This window comes from Haliotis rubra, unplaced genomic scaffold (genome assembly GCF_003918875.1).
Source record: "Haliotis rubra isolate DU_JTF1 unplaced genomic scaffold, ASM391887v1 Scf313, whole genome shotgun sequence".
Lineage (NCBI taxonomy): Eukaryota > Metazoa > Mollusca > Gastropoda > Lepetellida > Haliotidae > Haliotis > Haliotis rubra.
The window spans coordinates 453,915-471,367 of record NW_025766984.1 but is presented as its reverse complement, the minus strand read 5'-3'; the positions used below and the strand labels follow the sequence as shown (position 1 = coordinate 471,367).

Below are 17,453 nucleotides of genomic sequence, written 5' to 3'. Positions count from 1 at the left end.
TCAGTGTGTCATATAGATCATACATGAATCATCAAACACACATAGTTCATAACATAGCATGCACTTACAGCTCAGCGATGGCGGCACTAGAGGGAAGACAGACATGTCAAGGGCTCCACTATGTCAACTGTTGGCATTGTGTTCCATGTGATCTCGGCAACATATGCTGGTTGCAAGAGGCAACCAAAAGGATCAGGAATGTTCGATGACTTGGTTGATGGTGTATCATCAAACTCCTTTGGCATGGATTGTTCTTTACAATGACAATCACTGGATTGTTTGGTCTAGATTTGGCAACCTATATTGGTTGCAACAGGCAACCAAAAGGATCCGACAGAGTCTGTCAGAGTCAGAGACTTGATTGAAAGTGTATCATCAAACCACAAGGCTGTGGATTGTTCTTTACAATGACAGTCACTGGATTGTTTGGTCCACATTTTATTATTTACAAGCCACCGTGATGTAGCTGAGCGCAGCATTAAACAGCTAAACGCCATACACATATTGTTGTTGTAAAGCTGAGATGCTCCCTCCAGAATACCCCCCTCATAGAATCAGATTCACATCTCATACAGAACATTCTACACTGATCATTGATAGCATAAAGTTGAAAATTTGATGATTAATTTCAGATTGATAGGAAACTAAATAATATTTCATCCCTTTCATGATGTGTTGAATGGCTTTTATGACCCCTGTGAAGATCCGGGTTAGAATTGGTCTTCAGCTACTCATGCTTGTCGTACGAGGTGACTAAAGGAATCAGACAGTAAGGCTTGATGACTTGGATGCATGTGATTGTGATTGTAGATCAATGCTTATGATGTCAATCGGACACAGATTGTCTGGTCTAGACCACAGGGGCGTGCCTCACTTAGAAACAGCGTTAGAAAGACATATAGGTGTAAAGACCAAACCCTATTACTATATATATGGAAAGTCCTTTTATATAGTAATAGGGTTGGGTCTATACACCTCCATGTCTTTGTAACGCTCTTTCTAAGCAGGACACGCCCCTATGCTCTAGACTTGATTATCTGCTGACCGCCATCACAACGCTGGAATATTGCTTAGTGTGACTTTAAACAACTAATAATGGTCGTGATGTCCTCGTGTTGTATTATATTACACGTGAAGTGTTACCATTGTGTCTGTTGTGTCCGTTGTGTTCATTGTGTTCAGTTAACATTACTGTGCATCAAGATCATTGTCATTCATGTTGATTGCTATTGTAGTAAATTGTTTTTGGTTGTTATATTTTTTTGTGTGTAAATAGTGCTGTTATTAAGTTATTTGGAACTTTCTGTTGTTTGTATGTATTTCATTCTTTAGCTAGTTAGCAATGAAGAATACTCATGGCCAGATATTAATCTCCGTTTATGACATGTTTGTAGAAGAAACCCTCATTAGTCATGTTACGATGCATCAGATTAGTCATGTTACAAGACATCGGATTATTCATAAATTCATACACATGTACCAGGATTTCCTGTATGTAACGACATGTGACATTAATCCCAATATTAGGCCCATGGGCTTTAGTTAAGAATACAATTTTATTGTTTGGAGTGATGTCCCTTGGTAGAAGCTCTGGCGAAAGTCAGTATTTACAATGTTCGTAGTGCAATCAGGGGACTCCATGTGTACAGGACTCACTGGGTACTGGACGTGATAATGGTCCGCTTAATGCCCACAAGTAACACACAGTTCCTATCATTTCCCAAATTTCAGGCCTATGGATTTTGAATTTAATTGCCAAAGGGGTCATTTTTCAATATTAAGCCCAGAGATTAGATATAGGAATTCCTGGTATACAACTCTGTCCTTGTACCCAGCATGCAACATAGCTGATTGCCTATAGTCCTGTGGCTAGTAACTTTTACAGGAAGCTGTAATCATTTATGTATTCTGTTGGTCTGGGGTTGTATTTCCTCATCAACTATTTACATGTATAGATCCACTGATTAAACTGTGACACGGAGTCTCAATTCTTATTTATGAAACCAGTAATCTGTGTTTTTTACATTGGCAGTTTTGGAACCTATGTTTGTCATAAGAGGTGACTATTTGGATAGGTTGTCAGACTTTGTTGATTGCATGATCAGGTTGTCATGACAGCAGTCACCGAATCGTCTAGTCCATACTGGATTATTTTCAGACTTCCATTATATAGATGGATTACTGCTGAGTGCAGTGATATACAACAGACATTCTATACTAACTGGTGATCTGGTGATAATACTGTTGAAACTATTGGTCCATCTAGAAGGCTACCATGGCTACGCTATCGAGTTAATTCAGACACTGCTGCATCTGATCATGGTATATGTTCAGTGATACTGAACTCTACGTAGGTCAAGAACATCAGTTTTGGTACAAGTTTCTTGTACACCATCCTGAAGCACTGGATAATGGGAACATTTTGTTTTGATAATAATTGTATCAATCAATTTGATTCTGTAATGAAGCATGCAACTTTATTGATGACAACTGCTTGTCTGTTGCGTAGAGTGACATTTTGGTGTAGATTCGTACACTATTATCAAGCTAAAAGGCCTGTCTAATCATACTATTACAATGAAACAGATCTGATTTAGCCTCTGGAACACATACCCCAGCTCATTGTAAGGGGTTGTGACAGAGAGTGGCGAAGATATCATTTGTCATTTACATGTTTACTTTTAAGGAATATTTGCATGCATGTGATATAACATAAATCATCTGTTTTAGTGGTAGTGTCTGCATAAGATAAACACGTCCTAGTTCTGACAGTTCTCCAAATGATACCCAGAAACACTTCTCGTTTATGATAGTTATATTTATTCGCATGTGTCAATGTATTACTCAAGATGTACACAAATCCAAGTCAGTATTGTGCAATGATACCCACATATGTATTTTTTCATGTATATGTTGAATAAATAAAGTTTCACCACTTATCTTGTCTTTTGTCACAGCACTGGGGACTCACCATATTTAAAAGTGAGGCAGTCAGTTGAGTGTTTGGTGGAAGTCTGTAATTATATACCGTATGTATTTTTGATATGGCCCCAGTGAGATGACCTTTCAAACCAACACGGGTAGCTGTTGAGACAGTCCCTGCCAGAGAAGGTGACCTTTCAAATCTGCACAGCTAAATATGTATAAGCCCTTGTCAGTAGAGGTGACCTTAAAACCTGCATGGCTAGGTTTTGACACAGACCCTGTTAGATATGGTGTCGTGTCATTATCCAATACACTATATTTCAAAATGGCTCCATTTGAAATTTGGGAGATTTACCCGGTGAAGTTTTTTTAAAAAACAAACAAAACTAACCATGTTATCAGGCAAGAGATAATGGTGTAACTATCTACACCAAAACATCACAATCATTGTAATACAGACGTCTATGATAATTGTTGTGTTGTAAATTTATAGCATATAAAAAAGGTTTTTCTTGTCTGTTTTGTATCTACTCTGAAATGTAGCACTTGTTGAATATAAGAAGTTGTAGTTCCATAGAATTATCTACTTTCTTAAACATACATACACTTAAGAAGTTAATGATCACTAATACACTGGAGCTCATGATGCTCACTTCATAGGCTGTGAATAGACCACATAAACATGAAGATTTTAAATGGATGGAACTGGAACAACAGCTTTTTGGAAAGTAAAACTTTATATTGAAATTTACATAAAATACCAAACCAAACCATTCTTTGATTAGTTCTTCAATAAAATAACTCGGGTGACTCATTTAGAAAGAAGTATGAGGGGTTGTTGTCACAACCCTAATGTTAAAGGACCGCCTCCGTGGTGTAGTGGTTAGAGCATCCGCCCAGAGAGCGGAAGGTCGCGGGTTTGATCCCAAACCACGTCATACCAAAAGACGTTAAAATATCGTACTTGTTGGTCCCTGCCTGGCACTCGGCATTAATGGGTACAACAAGGACTGGTCGGCTCGGAGTCAGTATAATGTGTCTGAGTGGGGTATTCATGCTTCACTGCGGCATGGTATCTCAGTGGGCTAGCACTATAAAACCAGCTTCAGTCTGGGCTAGTACAAGCAGCCGCACATACACATACACACGCATGCACGTCGGCATATGAGCGAAATATTCTCAAGCACAACGTTAAACCCAATTTCACCTCACCTCACCTAATGTTAAAGACTGACGACTACCTGAATTTCAAACCTAAGTCTCAGAGATACAATTTCTAGTGGATTAAAGAGAGCAACAGCTTAATTTCAAAGTTCAAGCTGGCTTCATGAAGAAAGTGATACAAAGTCTATTTTTTTGAATTTTAGGGTGGACTTAAAAGTTTCTTTGAAGATTAATTCATATCCACTATGTTGTGTACACCAACAACTTGAGTAGATCAATGGTTTTGTTTCATATTATATTTAATTGCAAGTAGTTTATTTTGAAAGAGGAAATACTGTTTAAAATATGCAATAGATCTACCTGTAGTGATACTGCAGAATCTAAAATTTGGCTCATTTTCTGTCATGTTTAGATTTATTTCTACAGGGAATGAAGCTTTTGTCCTGTACGTTTATTAAATGAATGACGGGTGAAAATGAAGTGTGCAGCCCCCTTTTCTCAAAAAGCTGTATCCACCCCTGCAGAACAATACCGAAACTGCATCCAGCTTGTAGACCAGCATCTCCAAACATCCAGTAAGATTTTCCCCCCTTCCTTTCAGGAGACATGTTTCAGGGGGGATATAGAAAACGTCAATGACTGAATCTTACTGGTTTGGTGCAGTAAAGGTGTATACATCTGGTATCACTGAGGGTCCTAATGGAGTATATTGATTTGTTTTAAACAGTTGAAACAACAATATTGTAAACATTGATGAGTAAACAAATGATCATTAAAGATAAATGTAGAAAGATAGCAAGATAAATAAACTTCCCTAGCATAAATTAAAACACTACTGTATTTTAGAATTGAGCTAAAATCTTATATGAGGTATCAAAAAAATAGATTGGATGAAATCTATCAGTGCTTGTTTCTTGCAATCAAAAAATACTGAAATGAACAATAGCCAAACCTGCTGTAGGGTCATGTTTACTAGCAGATGGAAGATCAGCATTCACATAAAAGTGACTTCGCATTTTAGATGTCAATCTGCGATTTATCACGGACCAATACATGATGTAGACTGCAAGCATGTTTTCACTGAGCTGAAAATTATTAATACTGACTGCAGATTAAAGGCCCAAAATTTTACTAATTGCTGTGACACTTCCCAGCAAGACCCTCACCAGTACCCAACTTGAAGGTTGCCTATATCATGTGTATGGCTTTTCAGAAAGAAAACAAACAATGCTGCATAATAGGTAAGTGTCACAGACACATCATGCTCTGGTGCACATGCATGGTCTAGCCACTTTCACAAGTATGTCTGGAATTGGTGAGACACAATGTGTGGGCCAAGATGCATAAGTGGAATCCTTGTGATCGAGATGATAGCTAGTACATCTGAGCGAGTACTGTCGGAATTACAAAATTCACATTGACTAGATCTCTCCACTGAAGTCAGACCGAAGAACTGCAAACTGATTAAGGGCCCAAGTAGACTTAGTATGTTATTTAACACTGCACTCAACATTATATTCTAGCTATATGGCGTCAGTCTGTAAATAATTGAGCCAGGACCAGACAATCCAGTGATCAGTAGCATGAACATCGATCTTAGCAATTGGGATAAGATGATATGTCAACCAAGACAAGGATGATGATGCTTTACCACCTGATCCTGCTGAAGACCACTTCTAACCTGAATCTTCAGGATTTTATAACTGCATAAATGAAAATATGTTGCCTCTATTATGGGGACGGTCTCAGTGATCTAGTGGATAGAGCATCAGTCCACAAAGCAAAAGGTCTGGTTCAGTCCCAATTCGAGTGACATCACAGTATTTGCTCAAAGATTGCACTTCCTGTTAGACAGATGGTGTTAACTTTTGGGGCTCAAAACATGGACTGGTCTGCCCAAATGCAGTATACAAATTGTGTGAGTTGGGTATCTATGATAAGCGTCTGCATGGAGTCCCTTTGGGAAAGAACAACCAGCATGGGTCCAGGCTAAAACAAGCAGATACACTCACACAAACGTGCATATATATATATCACACTGTAAGTGCAATCACCTTCAAAACAACCATGAACTCCCAATATTGGAAGCCTTGCTTTTTTGTGGGTGTCTGAATACTAATCACATAAGATATTGTGTTCTTAGTTTGTGCGAGTGCATATTGTAAAGTGTACAATGCAAACACTATAGCATTATAATCTTATCCATTGTAAGCTTATATATAAATTAGAATATTTTCTCAGTAACTGCTTATTTTGGACTGGTACATGCCAGTTGCAATCTTCTAAAACAATTTTTGACTGTTTGACGAATGAGAGATTTTGTATGGGCAACATAACGTTATTGTGACAGAGCTCACTGGGTTTTTTTAATTCGTGACATACGATCGGTGTATATGACATAAAAAATACGTAAGTTCAATAATAAACAAACAAACGTCAAGTTAGGTAACTCTGCTGCAACTGAATTACCTCCCTTTGTCCATGTGTTTCGTGGGCGCGGCCATCAATGTTATGAATGCTGTTACACGGGTCCGGCTGATGAAATCTCTCTGTCATTGGTAAATAGTTGTATATATACTGACAGAAAGTAATCATTGAAGACAATTCTCCAAAGATGAAAGTATATACGGACGTTGGGAATTTCCAGACAGTCAAGTTACTGGCTGCAGCAGCAACAGCCGGCGTGGATGTCGAAGTGGTGGTGACAAATAATGGTAAACGATGCTGTTTTCTTCACATACTGCTGTGTTCATAAAATATATCATCATTCCGCATAACGACGTAATTAAGCTATAAACATTCCTAAGGTAAAATTTATTAACCAAAACGGTTCGAACTTTTTTTTACAGTTTATAATATAGGACTGAAGTCTTAAGCCAACGGGAACCAGCCGGAGTTTGATATTTGTTTGGTTCCGATCGAGTAGGTTAACGAGATCAATGAAAACCGGTCGTTTGCTTGAGAGCTGGTCAGAAATTTTGTCAGATTATCAGCTGATTGTTGGATCTCTAAATTTTCTACACATGAACACATTCAAAGCGAGATGTCACACCTAAACTTTGTATTTTCTACGTTTACTTTGAAGTGTTTACAGAATGGTGAACTTTGTATTTGTCTGCAATTCAACAGATCTGTAATTAGTGTAATTAATTTGCACCAAAAACATTAATTATGAATACCGGTATATGCTACCAGTCTCCTTTGTTTAAACATTTTTACTGAATAAAAGCTCACCAAAGTTTCTGGCCTGGTAAATTCAGGTTCTTTTACATGCAATGTCTGGAAAGTAGAGAGAAAAAATATTTCTGATTAAGAATGATGGTCACCACCAATAACTTATGGTCAACTTCTAATCTAACCTGCTGCCAGAATTCCGTTGACAAACAAATGCAATATTTGACCCTTCTGTCCATCATTTCTGTGACATCTTTTCGCCATTGTAATCATATGTTTTCCAGAGAAGGTGGTTCCTTATCTCACCTGTAACAAACTTCCAGTACTGGAGCCTGAGCCTGGGGTGTTCATTTTCTCACCAAATGCAGCAACCAGGTTTGTACAAAAAAAATTCTGTGGTGCATTTCAATTTGAATTTGGCGTTGTGTTAGCTCAGTGGTGAAAGTATTATTCCTTCTCTATAAACAAGTGTTTAACTATGATAACAAGGATTCTTGTTCAGAGGATTGTCAGACGTTTTATCGGCAGAAAATACTTGTACATCCATTAGAATTAAAATGATAAACCAAGTTGTATATGAAGTGCAAACACCACTAATATTTTGCTGCAACAGACACGCATATTATATGTCCCTATTCTGAGATAATGGCGCTAAGATGATTAGAGCTCACATACTTCACCATGTACTATCTTCAATAGCAACGATCACTAGTATGAATGGGACCCAAGGTCCTCCTACAAATAACACCTGTAACTTTGTGTCTCAGACTGCCTTGTAGCATAGGGACCTGACTATTTCTGCCATTCCTTTGTTCAGATATCTGCTCAGCTTGGGCAATAAGATCGTTGATGAGGCTGGAGAGAAAAAATGGGCGGAATGGGAGAGCTCGGAGCTGTTGGTGAGTACAGGGTTTGATGAAAAGGCAGATTGCTAGAGTAGAGGGGAGGAGCGCAAATGAGATATTGGTGTTGAGTATTGATTTTTCATTGGTTTGAAAACAAGCAACTGATGATTGATGAATAAATGATAAAAAATGAAAATCTTCCGTTTAGAATATTCTATTTTTGTATCATTCATGTAGATAACACTATATACAAAGAGAAAACTCTGAAATGTGAACTCAATGTGGATTAAAGTCAGTAGTGTCAGACTTTTGAGGTTTTGTTTGGGAAATTCTATGTTTTGAGACATTTCAGAATGTTACTTACTTTCAACCCGATGCTACATTTGTAAGCAGATTGTAACAGCTGTAAAATCCTGTACCCCAAATACTGCTGGCAAACAAGAATAAGTTGGACTGGCACAGAGAACGCATTTACGAGAAGTAGGTGGTGCACGGCAATGAGCAAACCCATTTGGTTTGTGAAAGGTAGAGCAGATGTAGGCTAGTGCATGTGCAGTGCATGGCGATGAAATTGATTTCGTGCATAACTGCTTACGCCTTGCTGATAAGACTCTCATGTGGTCGGTGTAGCACTACACTTGATCGTGGACAACCTGGGGCCCATTCGCTCAGAATGGGAAGCGCCAGTTGGCAGCACTCATACATGCTAATATGGGTCAATTGTCAGGTCGGTGCTCAAATTATTCTTGTTTGCCAGTAGTCTTGTTGTAACATTCATGAAATTTGTGTCCTCAAAGCAATCGTAGCTACAATCAGTTGTAAGCCTACGATCAACTTTACAATTATTGTAAATAACAATTTATTGTCGTTCCTCAAAGCTATTGTAAGTATCGCGATTGTAATTCTTTCGATCGTAAATTACAATCGTGATCTTCTGCGTGAAAGTGAGAAATAATGCATTTACATTACTTCCGGTTGGTGAGAGTTGCTTCCCCTTTCAAGCAGACGAAAAATAATCCACCTTTAGCAAGATATCACAAAGTAATTAAAACCTTGCTTTCTACGGATAGTACATGTAAACGCTGGGTGTCCGAGGATAACCCAGGTTCTAGCATGTTTACCAGGGCCCCGTTCCTCAAAGCGATCGTAGCGCTACAACAGTCGTAAGTCTATGTTAAAGTATGGGAGTTACGATCAACTTTGCGCTACGTTCGCTTTGAAGAACGGGGCCCAGCTTCAGAATGGAAGCCCTCGTCATTCTGTACCTTGAAAATATTTCAGCGTCATTTTAAACATCAAGAACATGACAACGGTCTTGAAATATCCTCTCAGGGCCAAATTTCTGTCTCCTTTGTTTATGAATTACAACAAACACCGCAATCTTGTTCATACACAACAATCCATCGTAAGTAAGTTACAGACGGTCATAAGCAACTCACGGAAGTGATTGTAACTTACAACTATTGTAACTTACAATTGCTTTGAGGAACGGTGGAGTGATTGTAAGTTAAAGTTACAATTGTATTGTAGTGATTTACAACTATTGTAGTGTTACAATCGCTTTGAGGAACGGTGGAGTGTTTGTAAGTTAAAGTTACAATTGGATTGTAGTGATTTACAACTATTGTAGTGTTACAATCGCTTTGAGGAACGGGCCCCTATTTCAGTCGATCCCATAGTATTGGAGTTACGATCACTTTGTGAAACAGGCATTGGGGACTTAGGTCTTTAGAAGATTGTAAGCCCCAGTGCATGGTGTTAGTGTATACAATATCATAGAGTGTTCTAGAGTTAAACCTGCCCCTTCATCTCTTCAGCCCGTTGTGGTGCCCCTCCTGGTGAGTGCTCTCGGCCAGGGCAAGCAGGACAAGGCCCTGGAGAAGACTCTCCAGCCGCTACTCAAGCATCTGGAGGCCAAACTCAAAGGGAAGAAGTTCTTGGTTGGGGTGAGTTTGTTTCTGATTTTATTAAGAATGTTTCTCCTTTATAACACAAAGTAATTCTGACTTGACTTTTGATATATGGCATTGAAGTTTGGCCCAGAGGAGATATTTTTAAACTTATCCTGTCTCACGGTATGCACTTCTCTCTCTTGATTCAACACTGAGTGGAACGATGTAAACTTTTTTCCCTTGGCATCTCTTGTCCATCCGCCCAAGCACTCCATGCTACCCTCATTATAAGACAGCTTCCTAGTTGTCATGCAAAGCATGCGGCATGCACCACTAGCTACCCACATGACTATCTCCGAATCATCATTCTCTTTCTTGTCGCACATGAGTGTGAACATGTTTTACTTGGCTCAACATTTTCAACTTAGTCTACAACATGGGGAAGTTGACCAGCCAAAAAAGAGGAAGAAATGCTCCCGGTGTAATGAAGTGTTCTACACGAGTGATCCACATGCGTATTGTGTTGACTGTGTGGAACAGCATTAATGTTGGTTCATTCGACACACATGATCACTTGGTTCACCTAACATCTTCAGCTATCCGGCGTAAAATCATACTCACTCACTCACTCATCTACAACTATCTTGAGCGAGATATCAAACGCTACCAGCTTTCAACACGATGTTACTATTCAGGGTATTTGTAATACACTGAATTCCTCACCACGACGTGGCATGCTTTTAGCATGACAATCTGACTTGGTTCTCCAGATTACCCTACAGTATGTGAGGCACTAGAAGTTTTCAGTCACATGACTTATCTTACCTGGTACCCCTTTTCAACTGGTTGAACGAAGGTGGTAGCTATGTCAATAGCGCACACATCTACATTACGCCGGCACTTGACCTTCTGACGATCCCGGATCTCCAAGACTTCTACATGACTAGAGCTCATATCATTCCAGATTTATTCTACCATCCGATCTTCACCTTGATGAATGATTTAGTTTAGGAATCTACCCTCCGGCGTAGATATCAGCTCTTCGACCACTCGTTTGTGCATTACCAGACAAGCTTGATGCTTCACTGAGTCCTGTTACTACAGACAACTCATAACAGCGTCATGGTGTATCTCAGGATGCAATCATGGCCTGGTTCGTCATCTTCCTCACCCTTCCTTTTATATCACCAGCAAGCTTCTGGACAGATGGAGCAAGTTTCTGCGCATGGTACCAGCAGTGCTGTCTTGTCAAGTAGCGAGCATCCCTTTACCGGTTTTTATGGGCTGTGACCGAAGAACGTGTTGTCTGGATTTTTGTCACTGTTGCATTGTTGGTAACAATTGCAAATGGCGGACTACTGTTTGTTTACCAGAGAATTGTGATGTTGAGAGTGATTATGACGTGCACTGACAGAATTGTCTTGATCCTACACAGTGGATAATAACCCCAGCCTTTAATCGCCAGCGATGATGAACAGTGCCATTCCCGGTAAGAGTGATTATGTCGGGATTTGTCAGCCGAGGGTGTTAGACAGAAATGTCCCAGAACGCTTCAACTTGGGTTACTTGGGTTTTCTACTTTAGCCAAACCCTCAGTTCAGAGGTCACTGCAGTCCCCAGGCACTTGTTTACTGCCTTCGTCTTCCCAACGAACATTCCTGGTGTCGCCAGTCTTCTTTTACCTTCGTCATTCCAACAACTTTGCGAATGTCTCGGTAGATTCACGATAACCATGCATCTAGTCTACTACATTTATCACTCCATCCAGCGGACCAACACTTCATTTGGTGAACTAACATTCCACAGATTGCCGATCATACGACCTTCATCACCCATTTACAATGTACACGTTACTGTAGATTGACTGACAATCTCCATGCGCCGAATCTACTACATTCAGCACTCTATCAGGAGATATCCCTTCATCAGTGGCAAGAGTTGCTGGGTCTCCTCACCTAAGCTCAAGCATCTTCGAAGCTACATTGATGATTGCATCCAGGCACAACAGGATCTGATAGTACTTCGTCGCCGCTAACTGTACATTGCTGTATCGAAGCTCACATCAATCCAGAGACTCCACTTCATCGATACATTGTTCGACACCTGTCAGAGGATGATGTTCAGCCTTCAAGACAGGTGCATCATGACTCCGCAATGCATTCCTCCAGCGCTTTCTGACGTCAGCTCAAGCCCCAACTACCAGAGGGTAGCTTCAGCTTCAGCCGTGTTAGACGAGCAGAATGTTGTCCTTCGTGTCGACTTTGTTCCTCGACGCAACCCTCACGGGTTGGGGGGCTCACTTTCTTCAACATCAGATGGCCGGGCTCTGGTCGTCCGCTGAACGGGACTTACACATCAACATACTCAAGTTCTTGGCGGTTCTTCTCGCCATTCGACATTCAGCGATGGAACTTCGGGGGTCCTCCCTGCTGATTCAGACGGACAACTCCACGGTCGTCTGGTACATCAACTATCTCGGGTCGACAGGTTTGGCGAACCTTCTTCAGCTGGCGCTTCGGTTCTTCCATCTGATCGACTCCCTCGCCATCGATGCTTGACCCAGACACATTCCCAGAGTCAGGAATGTCATCACAGATGCGCTGTCCTGCTCCGATCGTCCATCTCCCACGGTGATTGAACGGCAGTTGAACCCACAGGCCTTTCGGGAACTGGTCTTTCCATTATCAAGGCCCCATGTCGACCTATTCGCCACACAGTTAAACCATCAGCTCCCGAAGTTTGTCTTGCCGATACCAGACCAACTAGAGTGGGATCTTGACGCTCTGGCGATTTCGTGGGAGGGGCTCAACGCTTACGCCTTCCCCCTCCGGCTCTTCTACCCATAGTCATCCAGAAACTCCGGGCGACCAGACAGATTCTACTGCTTTTGGTCGCGCCTTACTGGCCAGTCAGGAGTTGGTTTGTCGATTGCGCACAGTTCGCAGACCTAAACCCAGTTCCTCTTCCTGATCGGGACAACCTACTGTTACACCCTCACTCGGATTGGTGCCACATATCCCTTCGCACGTCTCTGCACGTTTGGCGCATCTGCAGAAGTCCTTCATCGCGAAGGAGTATTCTCGGAGAGTGGCTATGGCCATCACTTCTGCTCATCTGACTTCCACCCGCTCACTTTATGATGAGAAGTGGAAGTGTTTTGAGTGATATTGCACGTCCAGAGGCATGACATCTCCCATTTCTGCGTCACCTCAAATCGTTGCTGAATTTCTTCAGCATTTGCGGGCACCTAAGAAGCTCAAGGGTTCCACTTTGGCCACTTACCTTGCTGCGATCAACTCAGTCCTGGCTACCACCACAGGCTCTAAGGTCTCAACGGTTCCTGAGCTTCAGTATTTGCTCCGGTCCTTCAAATTGGCTTATCAGTCTAAGAAGTTAGACCTCCTGCATGGGATTTATCTGTGGTGCTGCATCATTTGGCCTTGGCAAACTATGAACCCTTGGCTCAGAAGGACTTTGGGAAGATCTCCTTCAAGACCTTCTTCCTTGTGGCCTTGGCTACACCTGCTCGGATGTCTGAACTCCACGCTTTGGACGTTAACAGAGGCCAGTTCGAACGGAAGAAGCATGGCAAAGTCTTCCTCGGTCTCTGTTGGGAATTCGTAGCGAAGAATCATTTGCCGGGACAACCCGATCATACTTTTACCATCCCACCGTTGTCCACGATCCTTGGGTCGCATGACAATGAAGACCTGCAGCTTTGCCCTGTTAGGGATTTGAAGATTTTTCTTGTTGCTTCTAAAGATCGCCGCCGTCTCCGCAAACGCCTCTTCATTCTGTTGTCCTCAACATCCAGGGCGGAAGAGTCTCGCATCACATTATCCTTCTGGATGAGAGCCACCATCCTACGGGCTTACACCTTCGCTGGGTTACCGCCCCTGACAGCTTCCAATCCACATGAGACACGGGAGTTAGCATCTGCGATGGCTTTGCATAGGAACTGCTCTCTCCAGGCCATTATGGAAGGATGTTTCTAGTGATCTGACTCGGTCTTCTCCTCCTACTACCTTCGGGATCTCTCAGTCAAGGACATCCATGGCCTGTACCAGTTTGGACCCCTTGTTCTCGCATAACAGCTGTCTACGACCCAACAACGCTGTTGCTGCTTCCCTGTACTTTCCTGAATATAAGTCTGAACTTGCTGTCTGCCTTATGTTTTGATTGCCTATGGGTTAGAACTACTTCACTTAGTTTTATACAAGATTGATATTCCAGTGGCTCCAAGAATGAGAATGATGATTCGGAGATAGTCACGTGGGTAGCTAGTGGTGCATGCTGTCTTATTATGAGGGTAGCATGGCGTGCTTGGGCAGATGGACAAGAGAGGCCAAGGGAAAAAAGTTTACATCGTTCCACTCAGTGTCGTATCAAGAGAGAGAAGTGCATAATGTGAGATAGGAAAAGTATATAAATATACAATTTATATTTAAAATTTCCAATTTGTCAGTGTTAACTGCTTTTGAGGTATTACATGAGAAAAAGGAGAATCTGAATGCCTTGCAATGAAACAGTATTGGCTGTATCGGAATTGAGACTGTATTCGAAACTTGATGTTATACACGACTAAAGACCTAAGACCCATTCCACAAAGAGTTCCTAGTACTACGGCTGTCGTAATCCCTTGTTGAACATAGCATTGGACTATTCGCATGTTTGTGTTTCAGTCTGGAGTGTCTTCAGCTGACATTATTGTATTTGGTACACTGTTTCCTGTCCTGCTGGGTAATCTTGCAAAAGGTAGATATGTCATGATCTATGCATTGATGCTTTGTCTAGTTCAGGAGATCTACAATAGGAAGTCAGTGTTACTGCAACAGACTCATGAGAAAATGTTTATGTATTACTATTCTGTTTGCCTTGCCTATCCTCAAGCCTGTGTGTTGCTGTAATTCCTACAGAAGTAGGGGGGGCATCAGTTCAGATTCACTATGTGGGGGTGTGGGTGTGGGGTTGTTTAGCCTAGTGGATAAAGCATTCTCTTGTCACACCGAAGACCTGAGTTTGCTTCCCCTGCATGGGTACAATGTGTGAAGCCCATTTCTGGTGTGATATTGCTGGAATATTGCTAACAGCACTCTCCCTCACTCCTCTCCTCCCTCCTCCCTCCCTCCCTCCCCTCCTCCTCCTCTCACTCTCTCACTCACTCACTCACTCACCTCACTCACTCCTCCCTCCCTCCCTCCTCCCTCCTCCTCCCTCCCTCCTCCTCCCTCCCTCACTCACTCCCTCCTCACTCCTCACTCACTCACTCACTCACTCACTCACCACTCACTCACTCACTCACTCACTCACTCACTCACTCACTCACTCACTCACTCACTCACTCACTCTCACTCACTCACTCACTCACTCACTCACTCACTCACTCACTCACTCACTCACTCACTCACTCACTCACTCACTCACTCACTCACTCACTCACTCACTCACTCACTCACTCACTCACTCACTCACTCACCAGGTACATGACCCCCATATAGCCTAACCCTACCCAGCCATGCAGTCTCAAGGGTTGGGGCAAATTGTCTGAATGGTAATTGTTTTGTCATAGCCCCTACAAATACCTTGCACATACACATATAAAACAATCTGATACGCTGAAGTTCACTTAAGCTTTATCTTTACTCAACATAAAAAAGTCAGAAGGAATGTGAACATTAGTGACTTGCAGTGTAGGGCAGTGGGGTAACCTAGTGGTTAAAGTTTTCGCTCATGACAATGAAGACCAGGGTTCGAGTCCCCACATAGGTACAATGTGTGAAGCCCATTTTTGGTGTCTCCTGCCATGATATTGCTGGAATATTGCTAAAGCGTGATAAAACCCAACTCACTCTCTCCTGGGGGTACCCTAGTCCTACTGAAGACCCACCTGCCACGAGAACCCAAGTTACCCATCCCAAACCTGCTGAACAGTTGACAGGAACAATATCTCTTTGCCTTTGTATTATCTGTAGCTAATACTGCAAGTGTTCTGATTGTACAGACAGCATGAAGGAGTGTCCGTCCATCCAGGCGTGGGGGCAGACCGTGGCTGGTCTCACACAGGTTGAGGGGGCGTTCAAGCATGTCACAGAAGGGGGGAATGTACAGTCTCTGAAGGTAAGATTATGTGACTTTCACATATTTCTAATTCATAAAATAGCCCAGAGAATTCAGACACTAAATAAGATGTTATCAGTCTCAATGAAAATGGAATGTTAAATTACAACTGTTTATTATATAGTTCAAGGAGAAATTACATTAATTAAATTCGAAGATGAATTATAAGTATTTTCGTCAGTAAATTTCCAAAGGGCAAAGCTAAATTTTCTATTGAACCCCCTGTGGCACTCCTGGAAACAATCAGTTTCTAACCCTAAATTCCATAAGCTTATGCTGCTGGTATAGCTACTAGTGCCGTGTTTCCTGCTGCAGGCGTCGCTACTTGCCCAGCCAGTGCCCCCTGCGACCAACATCAACACAGCCAAGTTGTATAAAGGGCCACAGGGTAAACCAGTGGAAAGGGTTCCACAACAGGCTGCCAAACCTACTGCCCCTGTAGATGAGTTTCAGGTGAACACAAGCTTCTCTTTGACATGGATACCCTATACCCTAACTATTGTGTTTTATCTCACCTGACCATATGTTTCACCATTACAAGGATGGTATTACTGATATCATACCAATATCAGGAATATTTTGTGTTATATCCCAGCATTACAGTCAATTCTTTGTGTTATCTCCCAGCATTACAAGGAATACCTTGTGTTATATCCTAGCATTACAAGGAATACCTTGTGTTATCTCCCAGCAGTACAAGGAATACCTTGTATTATATCGCACACTTCTAAGGACAACATTATGTCTATCCAACAGTTCCTGCAACCAGAAAAAGCCATCACAGCAGAGGAACTTGCAGCAGGAGAAAAGTCATTTTTGACAGGCGCCCAAACAAGTCCTAAACCCAGACTCCGCAAACACCCCATGTGAGACTTCCCGTATCTTACATACTCATTTATCGAGAGTATTATACGTTCATCCTTCATTTGTGAATACCAGGAACTATGTGCCACCTTTGCTTCTCTTCGGGACCACTTTTCATTCATGCAACTAACATGGCACAGAATGTTACACTCAGGAAATTCAGATGAAGAATGAATGGTCGGATTGAGTCTGCTGACTGAGTGTTATGCGTGTAATTCAATATAGGAGCCATGTATGAGGCTTTGAAATGTCTGTAGTAAAGGATTTTAGATTAAACCAGGAGACAGCTGTAAATGAACAATAATCTGGGTTTTAAGATTTTTGACACAACGACAGGTTGTTTCAGTATTGAAACACATCTGGAACAAAACAGGATTCAAACCCACAAAATAAAGGTTTGGCTGTGCCAAAGGGAGGCAGATCTGAACAGGAAATTGTTGCAGCTTGAATAACTTTGTGCCTGTGTCCCCAA

General features: G+C 41.7%; 1 protein-coding gene across 2 annotated transcripts in view; it reads left to right on the top strand.

Annotated features, from left to right (window-relative positions):
* Positions 1 to 6,591: 6,591 nt before the first annotated feature.
* Positions 6,592 to 17,453, top strand: part of LOC124283314 (methionine--tRNA ligase, cytoplasmic-like) — a 30,970-nt gene continuing 20,108 nt past the window's right edge. For both annotated transcript variants that reach the window (XM_046719349.1, XM_046719348.1), the window contains exons 1-8: positions 6,592 to 6,803; positions 7,548 to 7,638; positions 8,081 to 8,162; positions 9,926 to 10,054; positions 14,683 to 14,755; positions 16,002 to 16,117; positions 16,433 to 16,570; positions 16,874 to 16,983. In XM_046719349.1, coding sequence (XP_046575305.1) covers positions 6,704 to 6,803; positions 7,548 to 7,638; positions 8,081 to 8,162; positions 9,926 to 10,054; positions 14,683 to 14,755; positions 16,002 to 16,117; positions 16,433 to 16,570; positions 16,874 to 16,983 — 839 coding nt within the window. In that variant the 5' untranslated portion in view covers positions 6,592 to 6,703. The remainder of the gene's footprint in view (positions 6,804 to 7,547; positions 7,639 to 8,080; positions 8,163 to 9,925; positions 10,055 to 14,682; positions 14,756 to 16,001; positions 16,118 to 16,432; positions 16,571 to 16,873; positions 16,984 to 17,453) is intronic.